The following is a 20,338-nucleotide window of genomic DNA, read 5'->3' on the forward strand; positions in this document are numbered from 1 at the left end:
ATTAATCTAGACATTAACAACATTAAGCTACAAAATCTCCAACTGCTTGAAAATTAAGGAATACACATCTTAATAATCCCTGGGTCAAACAAGAAATCACAACAGAAATTAGAAAATATTTTTAAATGAATGCTAATAAAGGCACAAAATATCAACACTAATTAAATGCAGCTAAAGTAAAAGCTTTTAACAAAATTGAAAGTATCAAATGCATATATTAACAAAGAAAAAGTCTTAACATCTATCGTTCAAGTCAACTTGAGAAGCTAGAAAAAGAGCAGCAAATCAAATGAAAGAAAATTTAAAGAAGGAAAAAAATTTTAAAACAGTGAAAATTAATGAGCTAGAAACAAACATACAATAAAAATAAAATCAATAAACACTAAAAATGTAATACACCTCTAGCAAGGCTGATCAAGGAAAGTGGAAACATCACAGAGGTGAAGAAGGCCAGGGTGGGAAAGCAGGCAGTACTGAGGCTGCACAGGTGTTAGAAGTGTCAGGGTGACATCATAAACATAGTTTTCTCCAAGAAATCTGACAAACCAGATGAAATAATAGTCTTTAAAAATGTAACTTAGCAAACTGATATGAGAAGAGATAGAAAATCTATTAAACAGAGAAAAGTAACTGTTTAATATAGTAACTGAAAAAAAATTTTAATAAGGGAAACTTCCATAGCCAGATGGCTTTACTGCACTGGCAAATTCTTCCAAATATTTAAGGAATAAATAACGCCAATCTTATTCAATGTCTCCTTTTATAAACATATAATGAGGAAAAGATAAGAAAGGAAAAATACAGAAAAAGGAAAATTACAGGTGAATTTTTTCATCAACACACAGTCAACAAATCCAAACACACACACAAGTGTGTGCATTACAAATATGGATACTATGATACAGTAAAAAGATAATATATCATGACCAAATAGATTTTATTTCAGGAATATAGAGTTGACTTAACATTTAAAAATCAATCAATGGAATATACCTTTTTATAGAAGAAAAGAGAAAATTAAAATTACATCATCATCCTGATGCAGAAAAAACATTCGATGAAATTCAAAACCCACTGTGGTGTGGAGAAAAAGGAACCCTTCCACACTGTTGGGGGGACTGTAAATTGGTGCAGCCTCCAATGGAAAACAGTATGGAGATTCCTTAAAAAACTAAAAATAGAGTTACCATAGGATCCAGCAATCCCACTTCTGGGCATATATCCAGAGGAAACTCTAATTCAAAAAGACACATGCACCCCAAGTTCATAGCAGCACTTTTTTTTCAATAACCAAGACATGGAAGCAAACTAAATGTCCATCAAGAGATGACTGGATAAAGAAGATATGATATATGTACAATGGAATACTACTCAGCCATAAACAAGAATGAAATAATACCAGCAACATGGATTTGCAGCAACATGGCTGGACCTAGAGATTATCATATTAAATGAAGTAAGTCAGACAAAGACAAATATCATATATCACTTATATGTGGAATCTAAAAAAAAAGATACAAATGAACTTATCTACAAACCAGAAACAGACTCACAGACATTCAAAACAAACTATGGTTACCAAAGGGATAAGGAGTCGGGGGGAGGCATAAATTAGGAGTTTGGGATTAACAGATACACACTACTATATGTAAAATAGATAAACAACAGGTCCTACTATATAGCACAGGGAACTATATTCAATATCTTGTAATAATCTATAAAGGAAAAGCATATGAAAAAGAACATATATATGTATAATTGAATCACTTTGCTGTACACCTGAAACTAACACGACATTGTAAATCAACTGTACTTCAATTAAAAAAAAATTTGTGATTTAAAAAAGAGGAAAACTGAGCACACTGGGAATGGAAGAGAACTTCCTTAATCTGATTTTAAAGTTATAAAATATATAGTAACTATTATGCTTACTAGTAAAATACTGAAAGTTTATGCTTTATTTTTGAGATCAAGAAAAAAGATAAGAAAGCCTACTGTCATCATTGCTATTCAACACTGAAGTGAGGGTGCCACCCAAACAATAGGCCAGAAACAGTAAAACGTAGCCATGAAGATTAAAAAAGACAGAGAGTCATTAAATATTTGAACATGATTGAGCACATTTATAAAGGTCAAAAGACACTACTAACTATTAGAATTAACAATTAAATTTATCAAAGTTGTTGGGTACAGAGGTAATTTCTATAAGCCTGTATAGACACACTTAAAAATGAAATTAAAAGTGTCAATTATGTTAACATCACAAAATGTTAAATACCTAGGAATAAATCTAACGTAAGATGTGCAGGATCCTGCCCTGTAAACCTGAGTACATTGCTGAGAGGAATTAGAGAAGACCTAAAAAACCAGGGAGGGGTAGAGCCACACGCCTGGACTGGAAGATTCAATAATATGAAGATGTCCATTTTCCCCGGAGTGATCTGGAGGTCTAATGCAATATAGATCCGAAGCCTAGCAGACTGTTTTGTGGGAACTGAGAAGCTGATTCTAACACTTAAATGGAAATGCAAAGGGCAGCCAAGGAAACTGAAGAAGATGGGATTTGGAAGTCCTGTATTACCAAATAGCAAGATTTATTATGAGGTTGTATTTCTTATGAAAGTGTGATATTGGCAAAGAAGAAACAAAATAGACAAGTGGAACAAAACAGAGGGCTCAAAAACAGGTCTGCACATATTCAATCGCTTGGCTGATGCAAGATGAACTGCACTGTGGTCGAGGAAAAGAAGACCCTCCTAATAAAGTATGCTAGTCCAGTGGGGCATCCATGTGGAAAATCAGGTATATGGGCCCGTCTCACAGCACACACATGCACAAAAATCAATTACAGATACAGTGATAAAGCTTTTAAGAGAAAGCAGGTGAAAATATCTTCCTGATCTTGGAGTAAGTGAAGATTTCTTATACAAAAGGCAACAACTACTAACAATAAAGTTAAGGACTGACCAAATGGACTGCAATAAAATCATAAACTTCTATTCATGAAAAGACACCATTTGGAAGGTAAAAATGAAGATACAGAATGAGAAAAGATACTTGCAATTCAAGGATCTATCAAAGACTGGTATCCGAAAAAGTGCTAAAAATTAATTAAAACTCCTACAAATCAATAAGAAAAAGGAGAATCCAGTAATAAAACAGGCAAAAGACTTGAGAAGCACTAACTGGCCCCAGATCATGAGAAGGTGTTTAATATTATTAGCCATCAGAGAAATGCAAATTAAAACCACAGCGCAGTAACACGACACACTCATCAGAATGGCTGAAATGAAAAAGGCAGTTAACAAGTCAGCACTTGTTACACTATTTTTAAAAAAAGTTTTCTTAAAAAGAAGAAAGAGGAGGGCTATACACTACTATAATCATCAGACTGAACCAAACACTTTCACACGTGTGGGTATGTGTAAGATACCCGTGTGCTACGCACTGCCCCGATATGCTTCTCCACGGAGGACAGCCAGACTCAAACCTCCAGAAGTTTTCTCGCACTGACGCAGCAGTGGGGCCACAAGGGCCTTCGGAGATTCGCTCGCTCCAAACTCCCACTGGTATAGCTGAGAAAACCAAAGCTCGGAGAGAGGAAGAATCTGCCCAGGCAGGCACGTGCTAGATGAGCCTGTTTGCTACTGGTATCGGTTCTTGTTCAGTCATTCTTAGAAATGTTGTCTAAACGATTTACACTGACGACACCCTGCTGTGTAACCTAATGTACACGGAATAATTTGAACACTGAACAAAGCAAATCAAAATCACAGGTCTGAGAGGCAGAGGATGTCATTCAGGCCCTGTGGGCTCAGAGTCTCCAGGACTCCGGTGAGAAGCAGAGCACAGCCAGACAGCCTCTAGTGGCTCCCACAGGTCTGAAGGGCTGGACGAGAGCAGCAATCCCTGACCCAGGAACCTCTAAGCGTCCTGGAGCTGACTGTTCTACTGTCTTCACTTAACACAAGTGGCAGCAATCACAGTGGCAATAATGATGAAAATGACAGCTGACACTTTAATGATGGTGTTCACTCCAAGCCAGGGCCCGTTCTACGTTCCTCACATATCGAAGCTTATTTAATCATCCTCACAACAGTCCCACTGAAGCAGGAACTATTATTATCATTCCCACTTTTCAGATGAGGAAACCCTAAAATTAGGTCAATTGTTCGAGGCTCTGTATTCAGTGGGCAGTGGAGCCAGAGATGCAACACAGGCTGTCCGGCTCGAGAGACACAAACTCCATGCGAGCCCACCTCTCTGTGCTGCACTCACAGAGCACTTCCGACTGTAAGGACTCTCTTGAGTTGGCAATCTTGTCTAGCCCTGACAGAAGCCTTTCAGGCAGGGGCTGACTTTCCAAGATTACATCAGGTCCTATATGGAACCATAACCCACCTTCACAAGTCCCTGGGGCTTGAGACAAGCCTCACAGGGCATCGGACCGTGGCAAATATAGGGCACACAGACAGTGAGGACTTCCAGGGCAAAAGAAGAGGAAAGCAGGCAAGTCTGGCCTTTGCTTTTCTGTTGCTTGGCAGGGAAAGGGGGTTAGTGGCTTATTAAGCACAGTGAGTTGATCACAAAGTCAAACCCTGGTTCTATGGAGACATAGTTCCATCTTAGCCACATTTGATGAATGCATTAAGGTTATAAAAAGGTCTGGCTAAACAGACTATGAACAATTAGATCTAGAGGATAACTCAGTAATCAACCTGGGTACAAAACGATTCTCTTTCACGGAAAGCCTCTCAGCTATGCTGGAGGCATGCTGCTTTCCATTTGCCCACCTTACTCTGGTCTGCTGACGTCTGCTTGGGCTTGAGCACGTGGGGAGACTTCATTTATCAACCAGTATCATGTGGAGAGGGGCCTGCCCTGGTCCCCACCCACCTGCCTGGGATGGGAGCCGGTAACGGAAATAGGAGACATTCTGACTGTAGAAACGACCGCGACACTTGGGTGAAGGATGTTGTAATTATCCTGTACCAGTTTTACAATCTATCCGCTATGTATATTTGTTCTCCTAGTAACTCTTTGTCTGAGTACCTATATGTCTATGTTTTTATTTTCTCCAGTGCCAACCAGGCATTCTTATCTGGAGATAATTACATTATTGCAAATGCATCACTTCTATCCTTTTCAAAGATTTTTCCCTTATTTGAGAACGAGAATCTTAAATATGGCAATGCAAGAGCAAGGAAGGGTGTGTGACCAGGAGATGAGCTGAAAAACAAGAGGGACCTATTACTTCGCAGTCTGTGATCTGCGTTCCTTTCTTTTCCTGAAATATGGCCAATTGTGAAGAAATTAGCAAATAAATCCCTGAGGGGGTGAATGTGGCAGAAAACGGGAAGGCTGGGATCAGGTGCCTGTGAAGTAAATTACGCCTGAATTCCATAAACCTGCCATCTGTCCAAGTCGACCAGAACTGCCCAGAGGATTTCTGAAGCACAGATTGATAAAGAATTGCAAATGTAACTTAGACTTCCCCTTCTCACGAGGTAACTAAATTTACCCTTTGAAATCTGCCCTGACTTTGCAAAGAGAAGCCTACCCCACAGCGGTTCATGACTCTGGTTGGGGAAGTTTTACTGACCTTCTAGATAATATTTTTTTACCTGATGTAATCAAGGACCACCCTAACACATGCATCTAGAAAAGAGTATACGCAATTTAAGCAGTGAATAAATAGAGTAATAGAAATTCAATACGAGAGTAGTGGGTTTTGCTTCAGTATGTTACTAAATAAAAGTCTTTACACCTAGGTGCGGTTGAGTATCAGCAAATACTCAGTGTGGATATAATGAAAGACATTGGGCTGCTTGAAAAAACACTTACGAAGCTATATTATACAGCACCTGTTTATTAAGGACTCATCATGTCTCAGAACCTTTATCAGCTTTAAGATGCATACAAATCACCCAAGGATTTTGTGAGAATGCTGATTCTGAGTATTTGGGGGGAAATGGTGGCCACACTGGGACCACAGTTTCTGGATCTTCCTTGAATCCCCATGTAAAACAGCAGCTAAACAGCAAAACCAAAAACCAGGGCCAACATTTTCAACAAAGTCAGGTGACAAGATGTCTCCCTGAACCTCAAAGTCCGAGAGCATGAAGACAGACCACAATTGCCATGTGCCCTGCACAGTACTGAGAAGCAGCAGAGAGAATCAAGGCAGTGACTGAAGGACCCTCAGAACAGTCAACAGGTACTCACTGCAGAGCACAGGGGCCAATCTGAGGCTAAAACCGGTAGGGGTTCTACCCAATCCAAAGGCAGGGCGAATGCAAGAGGGCCCCAGGGTGAGGCCTGAAGGGGCTGGAGCACGATCGCTCAGGACTGTCCAGGGGAAATTTCTGCAATGACGGAAATGGTCTTCATTTCTGTCCACCATAACCACAGCCATGGGTGGCTACTGAGCACTCAAAACATGGCTAGCATGTCTGAGGATCTGAGTTTTTAAAAAGAGTAATGAAAAGTGAATGCATTCCTGCTACGATATCATCCCAGTATAGAATCATGTTTTGGGGAAAATCCATATAATTTTAGAGACAAAGTTTGGATGGATTTCACATGCTGCTCAGACCAGCTCTTTCTAATTACCTTTTTCCACAACTGAGAATCACAATGTGTGAAGGAGGATCGTCTCATCTCCCTCCACCATGGTGGTCCCAGGCCCTCCACACCTGAAGAATCTGGCCAACGGAAGAACTGAGGACATGACCAACACCAGGGGGAAGAGGGGAGGGCAGGGCGATCACAGGGGGCAGAGGAGAGAGACTTTTTGCATCTTTAGCTATTCCTGGGGTTACGGTCACAGACTCCACGCCAACCATAACGTGTGGGATGTGAGTGTGGGCAGTGCTCAGAGCGGGTGGACAGGGGGCTGGAGGCAAGGAGGGCCCTTCCGCTGCCGCCGCTCCTCTCTCGGCCCCCACCCCACAAGGGCTGGACGTGGGAACAGCATGCACCGCCCCTGTGGTATAAGACTTCACCCTCTTGTGAACGACTCTGCTCCAACTGTGTCCATCATCTCTCACCGCCTCTGGAGGCTCTTGTAACATGGACAGAGTGCCAGAAGTAGCAGAATACGCCAACTCACCCAAAGGCCTGCTCCTCTGCCTTCTGTTGCCACACCATTTCTCCCCACTGCCATCTGTCCTCCATCCTTGAGTCCGGTGTCACCGTAACACCAACTCTCCTGGCAGACTGCTCACCCCTCCCATCCTTCTCCAGGGGAGGGGAGTGCACTTCCTTCCTTGCTGACATGGGGACTGGCCACATGGCCTTCCTGGTCACCGGCACGGGACACCAGGTGGAAGCTCTGCCTGCAGTCTCCTGGTATGGCACAGCCCTTGCTCCTTCCCTCAGCACTAGACAGGCTCATTCGGGTCAGGGCACAGCCTGAGTCCCGGACCTGAGAAACCTGGAGCAGGGCACTGTTATATGCAGTCCTCTGTAATGTGAGGAGGAGCACACTTCATAAGGACCTGAGATCCTGGAGCTCTTTGTTATTGCAGCAAAGCTGAGTAATATACCATCGCCTTTTTTAACAGCCTTCAGCAGCTCCTCTGCCCCAGAACATAAAGTTCAGGCTCCTTAGCACAACTCCACGGGCCATGCACCATGTGAACTCCACCTCTTCAGTCTCAGGAATTTATTGCCCCACCCTCTCCGACACATGCACACTTTGTCCTCAGCGGTCGGAAGGCGCCGAGAATCACTAAGCTTCCGTGTCCTCGCAGTGCTCCAGGGTCTTTCCGGAGGCAGAGAAAGCCCAGGTCACTTGCAACTATTTTAAAATTCTCATTATATTTTCTACAATATTTGAAAATTTTACATTTGATACACTAACACCTTTAACATATATGAACTCATTTGAAGATAACTTCAGATACACACATTTGAGGCCCATTGTGAGTGACAAGACTGAGTGACTCTTCTGGGCAGCCTTCTCCCCACCCTTCATAGCCCCTTCCCTAGTGGACACCCCCTCACCTCCAGTCATGGGCACTGGGTCCTTCTAAGGCATTTTGTGAGACTTTCCTCCATCCCTCCACATCCTGAGCAGGCATCATCTACTCTCTGAGACTATAGCGGATGCTCTGCACCCTCACCCTGAGTGAATCTCACTCCCATACATCAGGGCCTCCTTGTTTTCCTCTACAACAACATATGGCAAGTTGTGTATGTCTGCCAGTCTTTTGAGAACAAAGATTAGAACTTAACATGTCTTGATGTTTCTTTCTTTCTGTGAACACCCACGAGCAACAGGGAGTAAGGCCAAAGGAGCCAGACATCCTGGAAACTGGCTTTCTGGGTGGGAAGGGAAGCCCTGATCTGTAGCGTTTACTGATTTCTGTGGGGCTGAGAAGAGATGTGGATGGTGGAGTCCTGTGAGCTGGTCTGAGCGCACCACTGAGCTATGGGAAAGATGGAGCGATGGTGCTGGAGTCAGAAGGTGGTCCAAGGCTGGGACCAGCAGGAGAAAGGGGAGTCAAGGGGAGTGAAGAGCAAGTCTGAGGCACATGGAAAGGCTGCTGGTCCAGGGCTCTCAGCTGAGGCCCAAGTTTGTGGGCTCCATCCATCAAATGCACCTACACGCAGAGTACCAGACAGATCTCCTGGCACAAGCCACTTCTCTTAAGCCATTCTTTGAACTTTTTAAAATAGAAAAAATGAACAGTGCCAGCTGGTCATAATGGACACCCAGACTAGAGGCTGTGTCTCAACTCCTGCTTGCTGTCCTCCTGATAAAGCCCCATTCTGGTCACCACTGCTGCATAAGAAAACCCCTCAAAACTTAGTGCCTTGAGACAACAATAATCAGGAATTTTGCTAATGAATCTATGGTTTCAGAAACTGACAGGGAAGGCTTGAATCTGCTCCCCACGGCACCTGCTGGGCGAGCTCAGCTGAGACTGGAAGATCCGTTTCCAAGCTGGCTGACTGGTGTTGGCATCGTCTGGAAGCCCAGTCAGGGCTAAAGACCAGAGGTCATGGCTCCTTCCACACTGGCCTCCCAATGTGCTTCACAGGCTTCCTTACCACATAGTAGCTGGAGTCCAAGAGCATGGATCTCAAGACACTCAGACAGAAGCTGTGTCACCTTTTATGACCTAGACTCAGAAGTTACATAGTATCAATTTTGCCATAATCACAGTCTTACCCAAATTAAAGGGGTTTACTCACCAAATGAAAAAACAAGCAAACAACAAGCCCCAGAGAGGTGAGGAGAGTAAGTGTCCAGAGTTACTACAATATATCACTAAAATGTCCAGTTTTCACCAATTTAGTGACATGCAAAGAAATAGGAAAGAACAATTCATATACAGGAAAAGGAAACAGGCAACAGAAACTGTCCAAGAGAGCCCAGAAGTCAGATTCAACAGATACAGACATCTAAGCAGCCATTATAAATAGATTCAATGAACTAAAGGGAACCATGTTTAAAGAAGTAAAGTATGATAAAATGTCACATCAATTGGAGAATATCAGTAAACAGATAGAAATTATATATATTAAAAAAAAAAACAAACACCAAATAGAAATTCTGGAGCTGAAAAGAACAGTAACTAAAACAAAAAATTCCCCAGAGGGGCTCAACAGTAGATTTTAACCACCAGAGGAAAGAATCAGTGAACTTGAAGACAGACTGTCAGAGATTATGCAATCTGAAGAACAGAGAGAAAAATGAAAACAAATGATTATTGCCTCAGAGCATGTGGGAAACCAGGTAGCACACCAATATACACATAATGGGAAGGCCAGAAAGATGAGATAGAGAGAAGGGGGAGAAAAAAACACTCAAAAAAAGAAGGGCTGAAAACTTTCCAAATTTGATCAAGTTTGATGAAAGATGTTAATTTACATGTCCAAAAATCTCAACTAAATCCAAGTAGGATAAATGCAAATCCACACCTAGATGCATCATGGTAAAAATGCTGAAAGACAAAGACAAAGAGAAAGTCTTCAGAGAAAACATTAAGGTCTTGGTTGAATAAATGACTGTGTCCAGGTACAGAATATTGTGCAAACATTTAGATGAGATGTAGATATACTGTGTTGATACAGAGCAATGCTCTCTTTTGCTAAGTGGAAAAAAAAAAGCAGGTTGTAAACTTCTTTATAGTCTTATTATCTTTGCCATAACAAATACACCTAGAAGGGTATATAAGGCACTTAGCACATTGGCTGTCTAGCACAGAGTGAGCGCCCTGCAGAGGTAGCTCCTCCTGGTTCTGCTGCTGCTGCTGCATCGCGCCATTTCTAAAATCTGCCACGCCAGACCGATGTTCTCCACAGGGTTTGTAGCAGTCACTTCATGCTCATCACTGAAAAAATGTATTAATATTCCAACTGACTGCAGGTTTTCCACCCTCAGCTGAAAGCTTTTCCACCCTCGGCTTCTGCCGAGTGAAAACAGTGACACCTGTGCTCACCCCCAGGAAGCTGAAGCTGTCCAACACTTGCTTCTGAATCCGCTCAGAACCACCCAGACCCTGCGCAGGTGAGCGGAACGGGCTCCCTTGCCCCAGAGCTTCTTCACGAGAGCAGCTGACGGGGCTGCTGGCTGCCAGCCAGTTGCAGGCCCCCCATCAGCACAGGAACCACTGCCAGGCTGGCCTATATTTCTTCCCTTCCTAAATCCTTCACCGGAAGACAGGCTTGCTTCCCTCCCCACCCTCTTCCCCTGTCCACCCTGGGAATGCTCCTCTGTGAGGTGCTGGGTCCTCCCTGTCATCTCTCTGTGGCTAAGCCTCATCTTACATTTCCGTCCAAGCTCACTACAGCCTGACTCCAATGCTGGGTGTGAACTAGGCTCCTCCAGTTTCCCCTGTCCAGCCAACTGCCATATCAGGTCCCTGAGCAAAACCCAGAGAGCTTCACAGTACACTCTGACACCCATACCGTTCCCACACCATTGCCTCCACTTAAGTCAGCCAAAGAACGTAGGGCCGTCTGGTTGACCTCTCACAATAAGACAAATAAAGCCAGCAGTGGAACAGTCTGCTTCCTTTCTGTTTAATTATAGCACCACTGTTCCAGTAGTATTGTCCTTTCTTTGTCCGACGAAAATAATAAATTCTAACTATTGAACTTCAATAAATCAATTTAAGAGCTGGCCTAGGAACTCAATTCATATATCTTTCCTGTGGGGGAAAAAAGTTTCAGTAATTCCTTATACAAATCAGCAGTGTTCAAAGTATTGTCCTCAGTGAACCTAATTATCTTATCTTTCCAAAAAAACTAATTATAAACTTTTAGAATCTAACTCACTTTTAAGAAAGGGACTTCCTGTACTTGATTGCTATAAATAAATGAATCCCAAAAGGTTTAAGCAGATTGCAGGAGGATAAGGTTACATATGGGCAACCAGTAACAGATGAAAATAGAATTAGTATCATGCCAGTTCTTCTTCTTTGAGCATTATAAATAAATATGTACAGTTATTAATGCTAAAGCAAAACATCTGTCAATTATTCAGAAGTGTTTCCAGTCCTACAAAAATATTCCACAGTAAGCAGATGAGATTCAGAGGAAAGGTTCTCAACTCCATTCAAGCTAAATTCTCTAAGAGTGTCTCCCAAAGCTTACTCATCACACCTATATATCTGTCACTATAATTTATAGTTCTCTGTTATTTTTTCCACGTTAGGTTCAGCAATAGAAATTTCACTACCAGATAAGCCTGTTTTAATTCAGATATAACCAAGGTAATTACTAAATTCATAAAAAAAAGTAGTTATTTGGGGTCAGGATGATGATAAATCCTTAGCTTGTACTCGCTGAATAGTTAGTAACCTCTGCAAGGAGAGCTGACCTAATGCTTGCAAAAACACACTAAAATTCTCCCACATTTTTATATTTTGGAGGTGTTAACTTTTTCAAGTTTTGCCTGCATCAGATATCATTTTTGTAAGCCTAAAACGTTATAGTGATACTGTCTGATACGCCTATGATTCTTTATGCAATACTAAGAGCAGTTTTTTCAAAAAGAGGTAAGCCAGACACAGCTGAGGTGAAGGAGTCTATGCTTCCTCCCCACTCTGTGGGTTCTGCTGCCTCCGTGTTCTGGGAGACAGCCAACTGATTTGGCAAGCAGATGTAGCTACCTGTCAAAAGAAGCCAGCTTTCTTGCTGTATGTAATTCCAAAGACTTAAATGATAAACTTCACAAATTAATTTACTCTTAATTCAAGTGACATGATGTAACATCTTCCTGAGATACCATATAACCTTAATCATGAAATTTTATGTTTAAATCTATTTTTAAATGTCCCTAATAACAACAAAAAGTGTGAAGAGAGATACAGGTATGTAACTCAAATTCAATCCAAAGCTCAAGACTGATTTTCCCTACCTGGAGAAAGTTACCCCAAAAAGAGCAAGAAGGTTTCCCCTGAGGGGCAGGAATCCTGTCAGTTTGGATTTTACACCCTAAGGGCTGTTCCACAGTCACAGGCAAACCATAGATGGTCAATGAAGAAAATTTACAGCAACATTCATCTGGACATACCTTTGTGGCTTTTGTCTGGTTTTGTTTATGTTTTTGGAGGGACTCAGGACGGCTGTGATAGAGGACAGATGAGAGGCGAAGTGCACGAGACCACGAGGATGGAAACTAGTTAACAGTGAAAAAGCCTCTGGAGAATGAAGAGTGAACTGAAGGGACAGGATGGACAAGAGGCGCCCCAGCCAGCCCCAGTCCTGACAGCGCTCTCTCCCAGGGCGGGACCAGGACAAGAACAGGAGTGACGACTTCTGTGAAATCACAGGGCACCAGCCCTGTTCTGCTTATTTCCCCTAACCCGAGACAAGGTAACTTTCCACTTGAGCCTCTTTTGAAGAGCCAAGTGGGCACAATCTTTCAGACGCTCATCTTTGAAAGCTCAGAACTACTTAAGTTGATTTGCATACAATAATTATTTACTTAATTAACGAGCTCTCAGCTAAATTGTCCTTTCAACCCTTAACAAGTTGAAAATTACATAAGATTCCTCTTCAAAGGAAAGGAAATTGTCCCCAAATAGGATCTAGTGCTAACAACAGAATACAATTTTCCACAAGGCTTTTGCACTGAGATTTAAACTGGTTCCATGATGATGAAGAAGAAATTCCTTTGGGACAGAGCTCAGAGAAGCTGAGAAATCTCAGATGCCTCTATCACTGAAAACCCAGAATTTTAAACATTTATCCTTAAGGCTAATATCTTTAGTAAAAATTCTTAAAAGCAACAAGAAGACAAAAATATAAAGGAAAACTTCAGAGGTGGAAGTTAACCATAAAATGAAATAAAGCACAGTGTTTAGAATTATAAATGCTTTATGTAATAGGCTAGCAGAAACATACCAAAATTTAATGTTTATGATACATTAAGTACTTTCCCTTGTGGTTCAAGAAGAAAAAGTTCAAACCAACCAGTTAATCTATGAATAAAGAGAATTTCTGAAATTAGTTTAATGGAATATATCAAGTTCTAAATCCGAAAGACCTTCTTTCATACTGACCACAGAATAACTCATACTGAAAGCAATAAAGTGAGTAGATGTAGTAAGTAGAAGAGCCTCAAAACAAAATGCACTGTTTTCTCAGGGCAGCAGATACGTACATCACCCAGACCGGCCCAGGCCCACTCACCAGATGTCAGACTTTGTGTCGTAGCCCTGGTGTTTCAGAGCCTCTGGACTCATATAATGGGGAGTTCCAGCTAAAGTGGTGGCGAGATCGCAGGAGCCCACTAGGAGTCGGGAAACTCCAAAATCCCCTTGAAATAGTAATTAATTTTTGTGAATACTTTGAAATATAAATCAGCACTGGAAATTAACAACTGAGTGTCTAATTTGACAATTTTAATATGCAATGATTCATACCATTTTAAAAGGGAAGAAAAGTTACACATTTTAAATTACACAATACTGGTGAATAGCTTTAAAAATATAAGCCTTACAGGAGAAAGAAGACTTTAGAGCCAGGAAAGTGAATTATGTAAGCTAAAACTTTTTATTTCTGGAATTACGGAAAAGCAGTAACTTGAAACAAAAAGCTATTTCAAGTCTGAATAACAACAAACAGAAGGATTCTGGTAGCACTGAATACAATGATTTGCAATTTTATCTGGTGGTGGGGGAGTTGCTCTTCATTTACAATAAAGAAGAAATTTTAAATAAGAAACCTGAGACTTTTCAAGAACATGACTATAAAATTTTGACACTATCAGCTTCCGTACAGTTGCCTAATTAGTTGCATGCTTTTATGCCTTCCCCTCTGAGAACATATTACATGAAGACAAACAATCCAGTAACTATCACGGGTGGAGGTACAGTTCTGAAGGACAACTAACTATCAACATTTTAATTTCTGTGATAACTGCTAATTGCTTGTGATAAAATCAATGGGTAGGGTGGGCACCTGTAGTAATTGAACTAGTAAAACAATGTCTAACCACTTGTTAGTAGTTAGTGTCTGGCATGGAATAGAAACTCAAAAAATATTTGCTGAATCTACCAAGTATAGAGCAAATGTTTCATATCTCAATTTACATCAGATAATCAGAAACAACCAAGTAAGAACAAAAATTTAAGAAGTTTTAATAAACCAATGATTATTCTAACACTTTTAGATACTTTAATTTGATACATTAATAACATCTAGAGTATATTCTCCCAAGGAATACATATTTAAAAATCTTACCAATTTTAAGTAGATTATTTTTCAGAAATATATTCTTTGATTTCAAGTCTCGATGGAGTATCCTCCTACAAAAGGCAAAAAAGAATACAAAATTTCATGCAAAATATAAAAATTTAAAACCCAAATATAAATAATACATATGAGTGATGGTGAAGTGATTCACATGTAAACATATAATCCTAGAGATACATCTTCCAATGTTTAAAACCTTCAAAGACACCACCACATTTTCTAATTTCCCTGAGAAAACAGGAGTTTCAAACCAAAGGCTTTAAGAGGAGGGGAATGTGTTGTTGGGAGAAGCATGATGTACTTCCAACTATTTCAATAGGACAGACTCTACTGTGTTTCTGTAGCGTGACATACATAGTACTGTATGCAGTGCCCATACACCCAGGTCACAGAGCAATTATTACAGAGCTTTATCATCTACTACAGACTATATATAATCTAGGACATAGTATGTATATTATAATCCAATTGTTCAGGCTTTATATACATGTGGAAATTATGTTGATGATGGTATTTATTTATGGGCAAAATTTATTATTAATTAATTATAACATTAATTCTTACTATAAACCAGCAATGTAAATTATGTCAGTTAAGACTTGCATTTCTGAAATTATGAAGAACAAGACAACTTGAAAATCTCTGCCTAAAAAAGAAAAAAACTAAAAATACTGAATAAAGTATATGAGTATCTTCACATATATACAGCTGAGCCCACAAGAAAATGAGACAAATGCCTGGGGGTTATACAAAAAGCAAACTGAAAATCAGAGGGAGCAGTAGGTGCTGATTTCTCAGCAGCTCTAAGGAGCTCAGAATCCATAAGAGCCAAGACCTTGAGTCCCTGAAACGTGGAAAGTGGGAACTAGTATCACTACATAAGGTCAGAATTCTTTATATGGTCCACTTCTTAAGTGAAAATATGACCTAAGAAACATTCACTCACAAGTAAACAAAATGAAAATAAAGCTTATCTGAACTCTGAGTGGGGAAAAAAAAAAACTCCCTTCATATTTTGTAACCAAATCTCTCTGCCCACTCACATTTGAAATTCAAATATGCAATAGCTGCACAGTTTAAGAAAGCCTAAACAAGGAAATTAACATAAAAATTGGCTCTCAGCTGTTTAATATCCTCTTGGGGAATCTGGCAGAAGCAAATGCAAAATAAAAGTCAGCAGATAATATATAATAAAATTAAGCCTGTGGGAATGTCAGATAATCTAATAGGATAAAAACTAAAAAATAAGTATATTTCAAATGATTAAAATAATGGAGAATAGAAAACGTAAGATAGAAACAGAATACTCTCAAAAAAAAAAAAAAAGAGAGATGATGCTGATATGAGAAACAACCAAATAGAATATCTAGGGGGAAAACGTGATTATTGGAATAAACAAAACCCTCCAAATTAAGACCTCAGCTTCCAACTATGATGGAGTAAGCTGTTATCACACTAAATCTCCCACCATCCACAGCTGCACAGAGAACACTGAAAAATTTAAACAATATAAAATCTGGGTAAAAAAATTTTAAATAGCTCTTTGATGCTGTCAGAGGCCAGTCAAGCCAAATGAAGGCAGTGAGCACTTGGGGGGCAGACCTGGGGAGAAGGGGATGCACTGAGGTGAGCCTGACGTCTCCCACTGTGTTATCTCTCTGGCACTTGGAAGAAGCATGAGCTGTGGCCTAGACATGAGACCATTTTCACTGAGCTTGGAGGACAAAAACTAGTTCTGGGCTACAAAGGCAGCCAGGACTTGAGGGGCAAATTTCCCAGAGAAAAGGGAACAAAAGAGAAGTCTGACATTCTGAATAGATTTTATCTTTGAGGCATCTGCTGAATCCTAAACTGCTCTGGGGCAAGACATTAAGGAAAAAGCAGCTGTTACAAAGCTAAAAAACTAAACAGAGCTTTCAGTAGACTCACAAAGCTGGAGAGGAGTCTTGGTAAATAACTAAAGCCTTCAGCTGGAAACCCTGAAGGATGAATAAAAATTAAAGGCAAACTGGAAAACCCTCCCAAAGACTGAACTAGCCTTAAACTCTTTCAGCTCCTGACTGGATCAAGGTGACCTGCACCTACTGCAACTACCAGTCAGGAAAAAAAAAAAAATCAAATCTTCTCCAGAGGAAGATAGTATCACCCAGCATCCACACCATTTTACATGCATTGTGCAACATTCACTCAGAAACTACCAGGCTTACCAACAGATAAGACCAAATGAATAAAAACCAAAGGAAAAAAAGATATAGAGACAAATTCATATGTGAGCCACCAGCTGGAATTACTAGACAAGGATTTAAAAGTAACTGTGATTAATATGTTCAAGGAAATAAATTACACAATGAGACAACTAGATTCTATAAACAATTTTAAAGATAATTTAATAGGAATTCTAGAATTGAAACAAATGACTAAAATTAAGAATTCAGTAGGTATGTTTGAAAGCAGATAAGACACGGTAGAAGGGAAGATTTAGAAACTGGAATAACAGTTAGTGAAAAATATTCAGGTTGAGGTACACACATGATAAAACGGTGAAAAACATAGCAAAGAGTGTAAGAGATATCTTAAATATGGTTAAAAGTTGTAACATATGTGTAAACAGATCCCTTTCTAGGTTACAGAAAGAGTTCACAGAGTGAAGATGAGACGTGAAAATCCAACATACATCTAACGGACACTCTCAAAGGAAGAAGCAAGAAGAGGAAAAATTCACAGAGATAAGAGAAATGGAAATTTTCAGAATTTAGAAAGACATGAATTCACAAGTTTGGATACAAAACAGATCTCAAGCAGAATAAAAAGAAAAGAAAGAGGGAAATCCAGAACCAAATAAAACCCTCAAATACTGGAGAACACCCGTGACAAAGAATATACTGAGAGCTAGCTAAAAGAAAAGAGATCACCTTAATAAGAATGACAATCGATGGAAAGTGACTTCTCAACACCAGTAAAAGTATCCAGAAGAACAAGGAATAATATTTTCAAAGTGTCAGAATTATGTGTTAACCTGGGATTTTATGTCTAATAAACAACAGCTTAAATTAGGTAAATATAAAATATTTAGCTGAAATAATAGCTAGATTGAAAAGTATGAAAGAACAAGTGAAAAATAAAGACATTTTCAAGCAAACAAACAAAAACGTGATGATGTTTACCGTCCATAAGACTTAAGGGTTTATTTTGGGGAGAAAGAAATGCCCACAGAAGGAAGGTCTCGGGCAGCAGAGGGAGCGTGAATGGAGAATTGATGAATGTGAGGAAATCTAAACACTGTTGGCTCAGAGACCAGTACTAATGATAATGGAATCACTAGTTAGTGGAGGATCAAGAGAAAACAGAGCCGTAATCCTGAACAGCAATAATATAAAGGAAAAGAAGAACGTAATTGGAGTTAAAGTCTTCGTAATGTTCAAGAAAAGGGTGGATATATTGATTGCTTCGAACTTCATTTATTCAAGTATGCATTTAATAATTGAAGGGTAAACACTCAAATAATACGAATAAGATGTGTAATTTTCAAACTAGCAGAAGAAAAGGGACATAACAAAAGCATGACCAGTCCAAAGAAAGTAGAAGTGGAAGAAAATAAAATGGTAGGAGTACATTCTGTATGTTGTTAATTACAAAGGACTAACATCATCAATTAAAACACAGAGAAACAGGACTGAACTATTATTTTAAAAAATGTTACAAGGAACATGTGTAAAATAATAGGACATAGAAAGGTTGAAAGTAAGAGGATAGAAAAAATATTCCAGGGAAGAGAAAGCTGGCAAAAAAGAAAATTAGGTACATTAAGAATAGAGTTTTACTGCAGGGGAGGGTGTAATTCAGTGGTAAGGGGTGTGCCTAGCATGTGTGAGGTCCTAGGTTCAATCCCCAGTACTGCCATTAAAAAATAAATAAGTAAACCTAATTACCTGCCCCCTGCCAAAACAGTTTTGCTACATAAATGAATAAATCAGTAATTTACTGGAAAGATTTAAACATTCTGTAGTTTTGTGCAACTTATGATATAGGCTTCAATATATAGCAAAAATTAATATAAATAGAAATGAAAGGAAAAATTTACAAATCCATAATCATGGTGGGAAATTTAACATCTCTCTCAGTAATTGATAGATTCAGTAAACAAAAAAAAAATAAGTACATGGATTTTGGAAACACAATTATAGATTTGAAAAATATAATTAACATGGGCTAATGCACATAAACTTAAATATTGCATAAAAATGCATGCTCTTTTAGGCACACATGGAATGCTTTCAAAAACTGAACATGAACAAATTCAAACAGCCAAGTTTCAGCAGATTTCAAAGGGTCGGCACAGTGCAGCCCACACATACTCTGGCCTCAGTGAAATGAGAGTCCAACGAGGTGCTTAGAGCAGTACCAGGTCCCGGCAATGACTGATCAAGACAGGTAAACTCTCTGTGCTCATGACACTTGGTTCTGATAAGGTAAACATGCAGAAAATAACTAAATGAGATATGAGATATGACGTCCGCTCACAGTGAACACCATCAAAACAAGAAAGCAGACAAGAGGCGAGAGACACCCAGGGTGGGAGATGCTACGGGGTCAGCGAAAGCCTTGGGGAAAGTGACATTAGAGCAGGGGTGTGACTGCGCCATGGTTGTAACAACACCAAGTGGTGACTGTTACTGCTCACGCTGCTATTGCTACTGTCACCACCGATACATCAGGAGGGAAAGGCTGTGCCAGGCTACCAAGCAAAGAGGAATGATGAAAAATGAACACGAGAGCTTCAGAGTTATACAGACGACCTCCCAGGGAACAGGCCCGAACTACTGGGAGTGGTTTAACCCCCATGGTCCTGCCCCTCACTCTTCCACCCCCGTCCCCCGATCTAGACCCCCTCTTGCCCCTACTGCTGGCTGAACCACAGACAGCCCAGCACTTGGACTCCTCCCTGGCCAGCCTCCTCTTCCACCTACTCACATATCTGTAAGAAATGACCTGATGGAAGAATTTTTTTCCCAGTTGGTTAATGTATTTATGTGAAAAAACCTAACAAAGGCATAAACAGTTATATATTTGGAGTACCTTTTAAAAGGAAAAGATCTTGAGAATAATTACAAGCCAAGAAAATCTGGGCCAAGAAATTGTCACACCTCTGTGGTAGCCAATGTGGCGCTCATGTTAACTTAAATGCAGCATGACTATTCCTTTCTCAGTGTCCCTGCCTCTCAGAGTCCTATCTGTCCCTCAGGACTGCACTGGATACAAACCTCATGGACCTCCATGGAGTCCCTGACTATCTCCCTCCTTCCGAAACTCTGTCCCACTCTGACCCTGGAGGGCAATCAGTCACCCCCCTGGGAACGCCAGGCCCTCTGGCTCCTGCCACATCTGGTCTAGGATGAGACACCACAGTAGAAGATGTGGAATCTAGCAGTCCAAGTGACAGTGTAAGGACTAGCTTGCACATCCTGAAGCTGCAGGGGAGTTAGGTCCTTGGGGTGAAGCAGTGAGAGACAAGAGGCAGATAAGTCCCCTCCTCTCTCTCCATGGCCTGCTGCCATGTGCCTATGGGCCAAGCCACCTGCTGTGTCTCTCCCCGGCTCTCTGTGATGATGACACACTTCATGGT

The 20,338-nt window shown here is 40.4% G+C and overlaps 1 protein-coding gene across 12 annotated transcripts in view; it reads right to left on the reverse strand.

Moving 5' to 3' along the window:
• Nucleotides 1–20,338, reverse strand: part of NEK11 (NIMA related kinase 11) — a 215,160-nt gene that overhangs the window by 123,889 nt on the left and 70,933 nt on the right. For all 12 annotated transcript variants that reach the window (XR_012077337.1, XR_012077339.1, XM_072971127.1 and 9 more), the window contains exons 5-6: nucleotides 14,704–14,768; nucleotides 13,651–13,777 (exon numbers count right to left, since the gene is read on the reverse strand). Coding sequence is in view for 10 of the 12 variants with exons in the window: in XM_072971127.1 (XP_072827228.1) it covers nucleotides 13,651–13,777; nucleotides 14,704–14,768 (192 nt within the window). In the remaining 2 variants the exon portion in view is untranslated. The remainder of the gene's footprint in view (nucleotides 1–13,650; nucleotides 13,778–14,703; nucleotides 14,769–20,338) is intronic.

Source organism: Vicugna pacos, chromosome 1 (genome assembly GCF_048564905.1).
Source record: "Vicugna pacos chromosome 1, VicPac4, whole genome shotgun sequence".
NCBI classification, from domain to species: Eukaryota; Metazoa; Chordata; class Mammalia; order Artiodactyla; family Camelidae; genus Vicugna; species Vicugna pacos.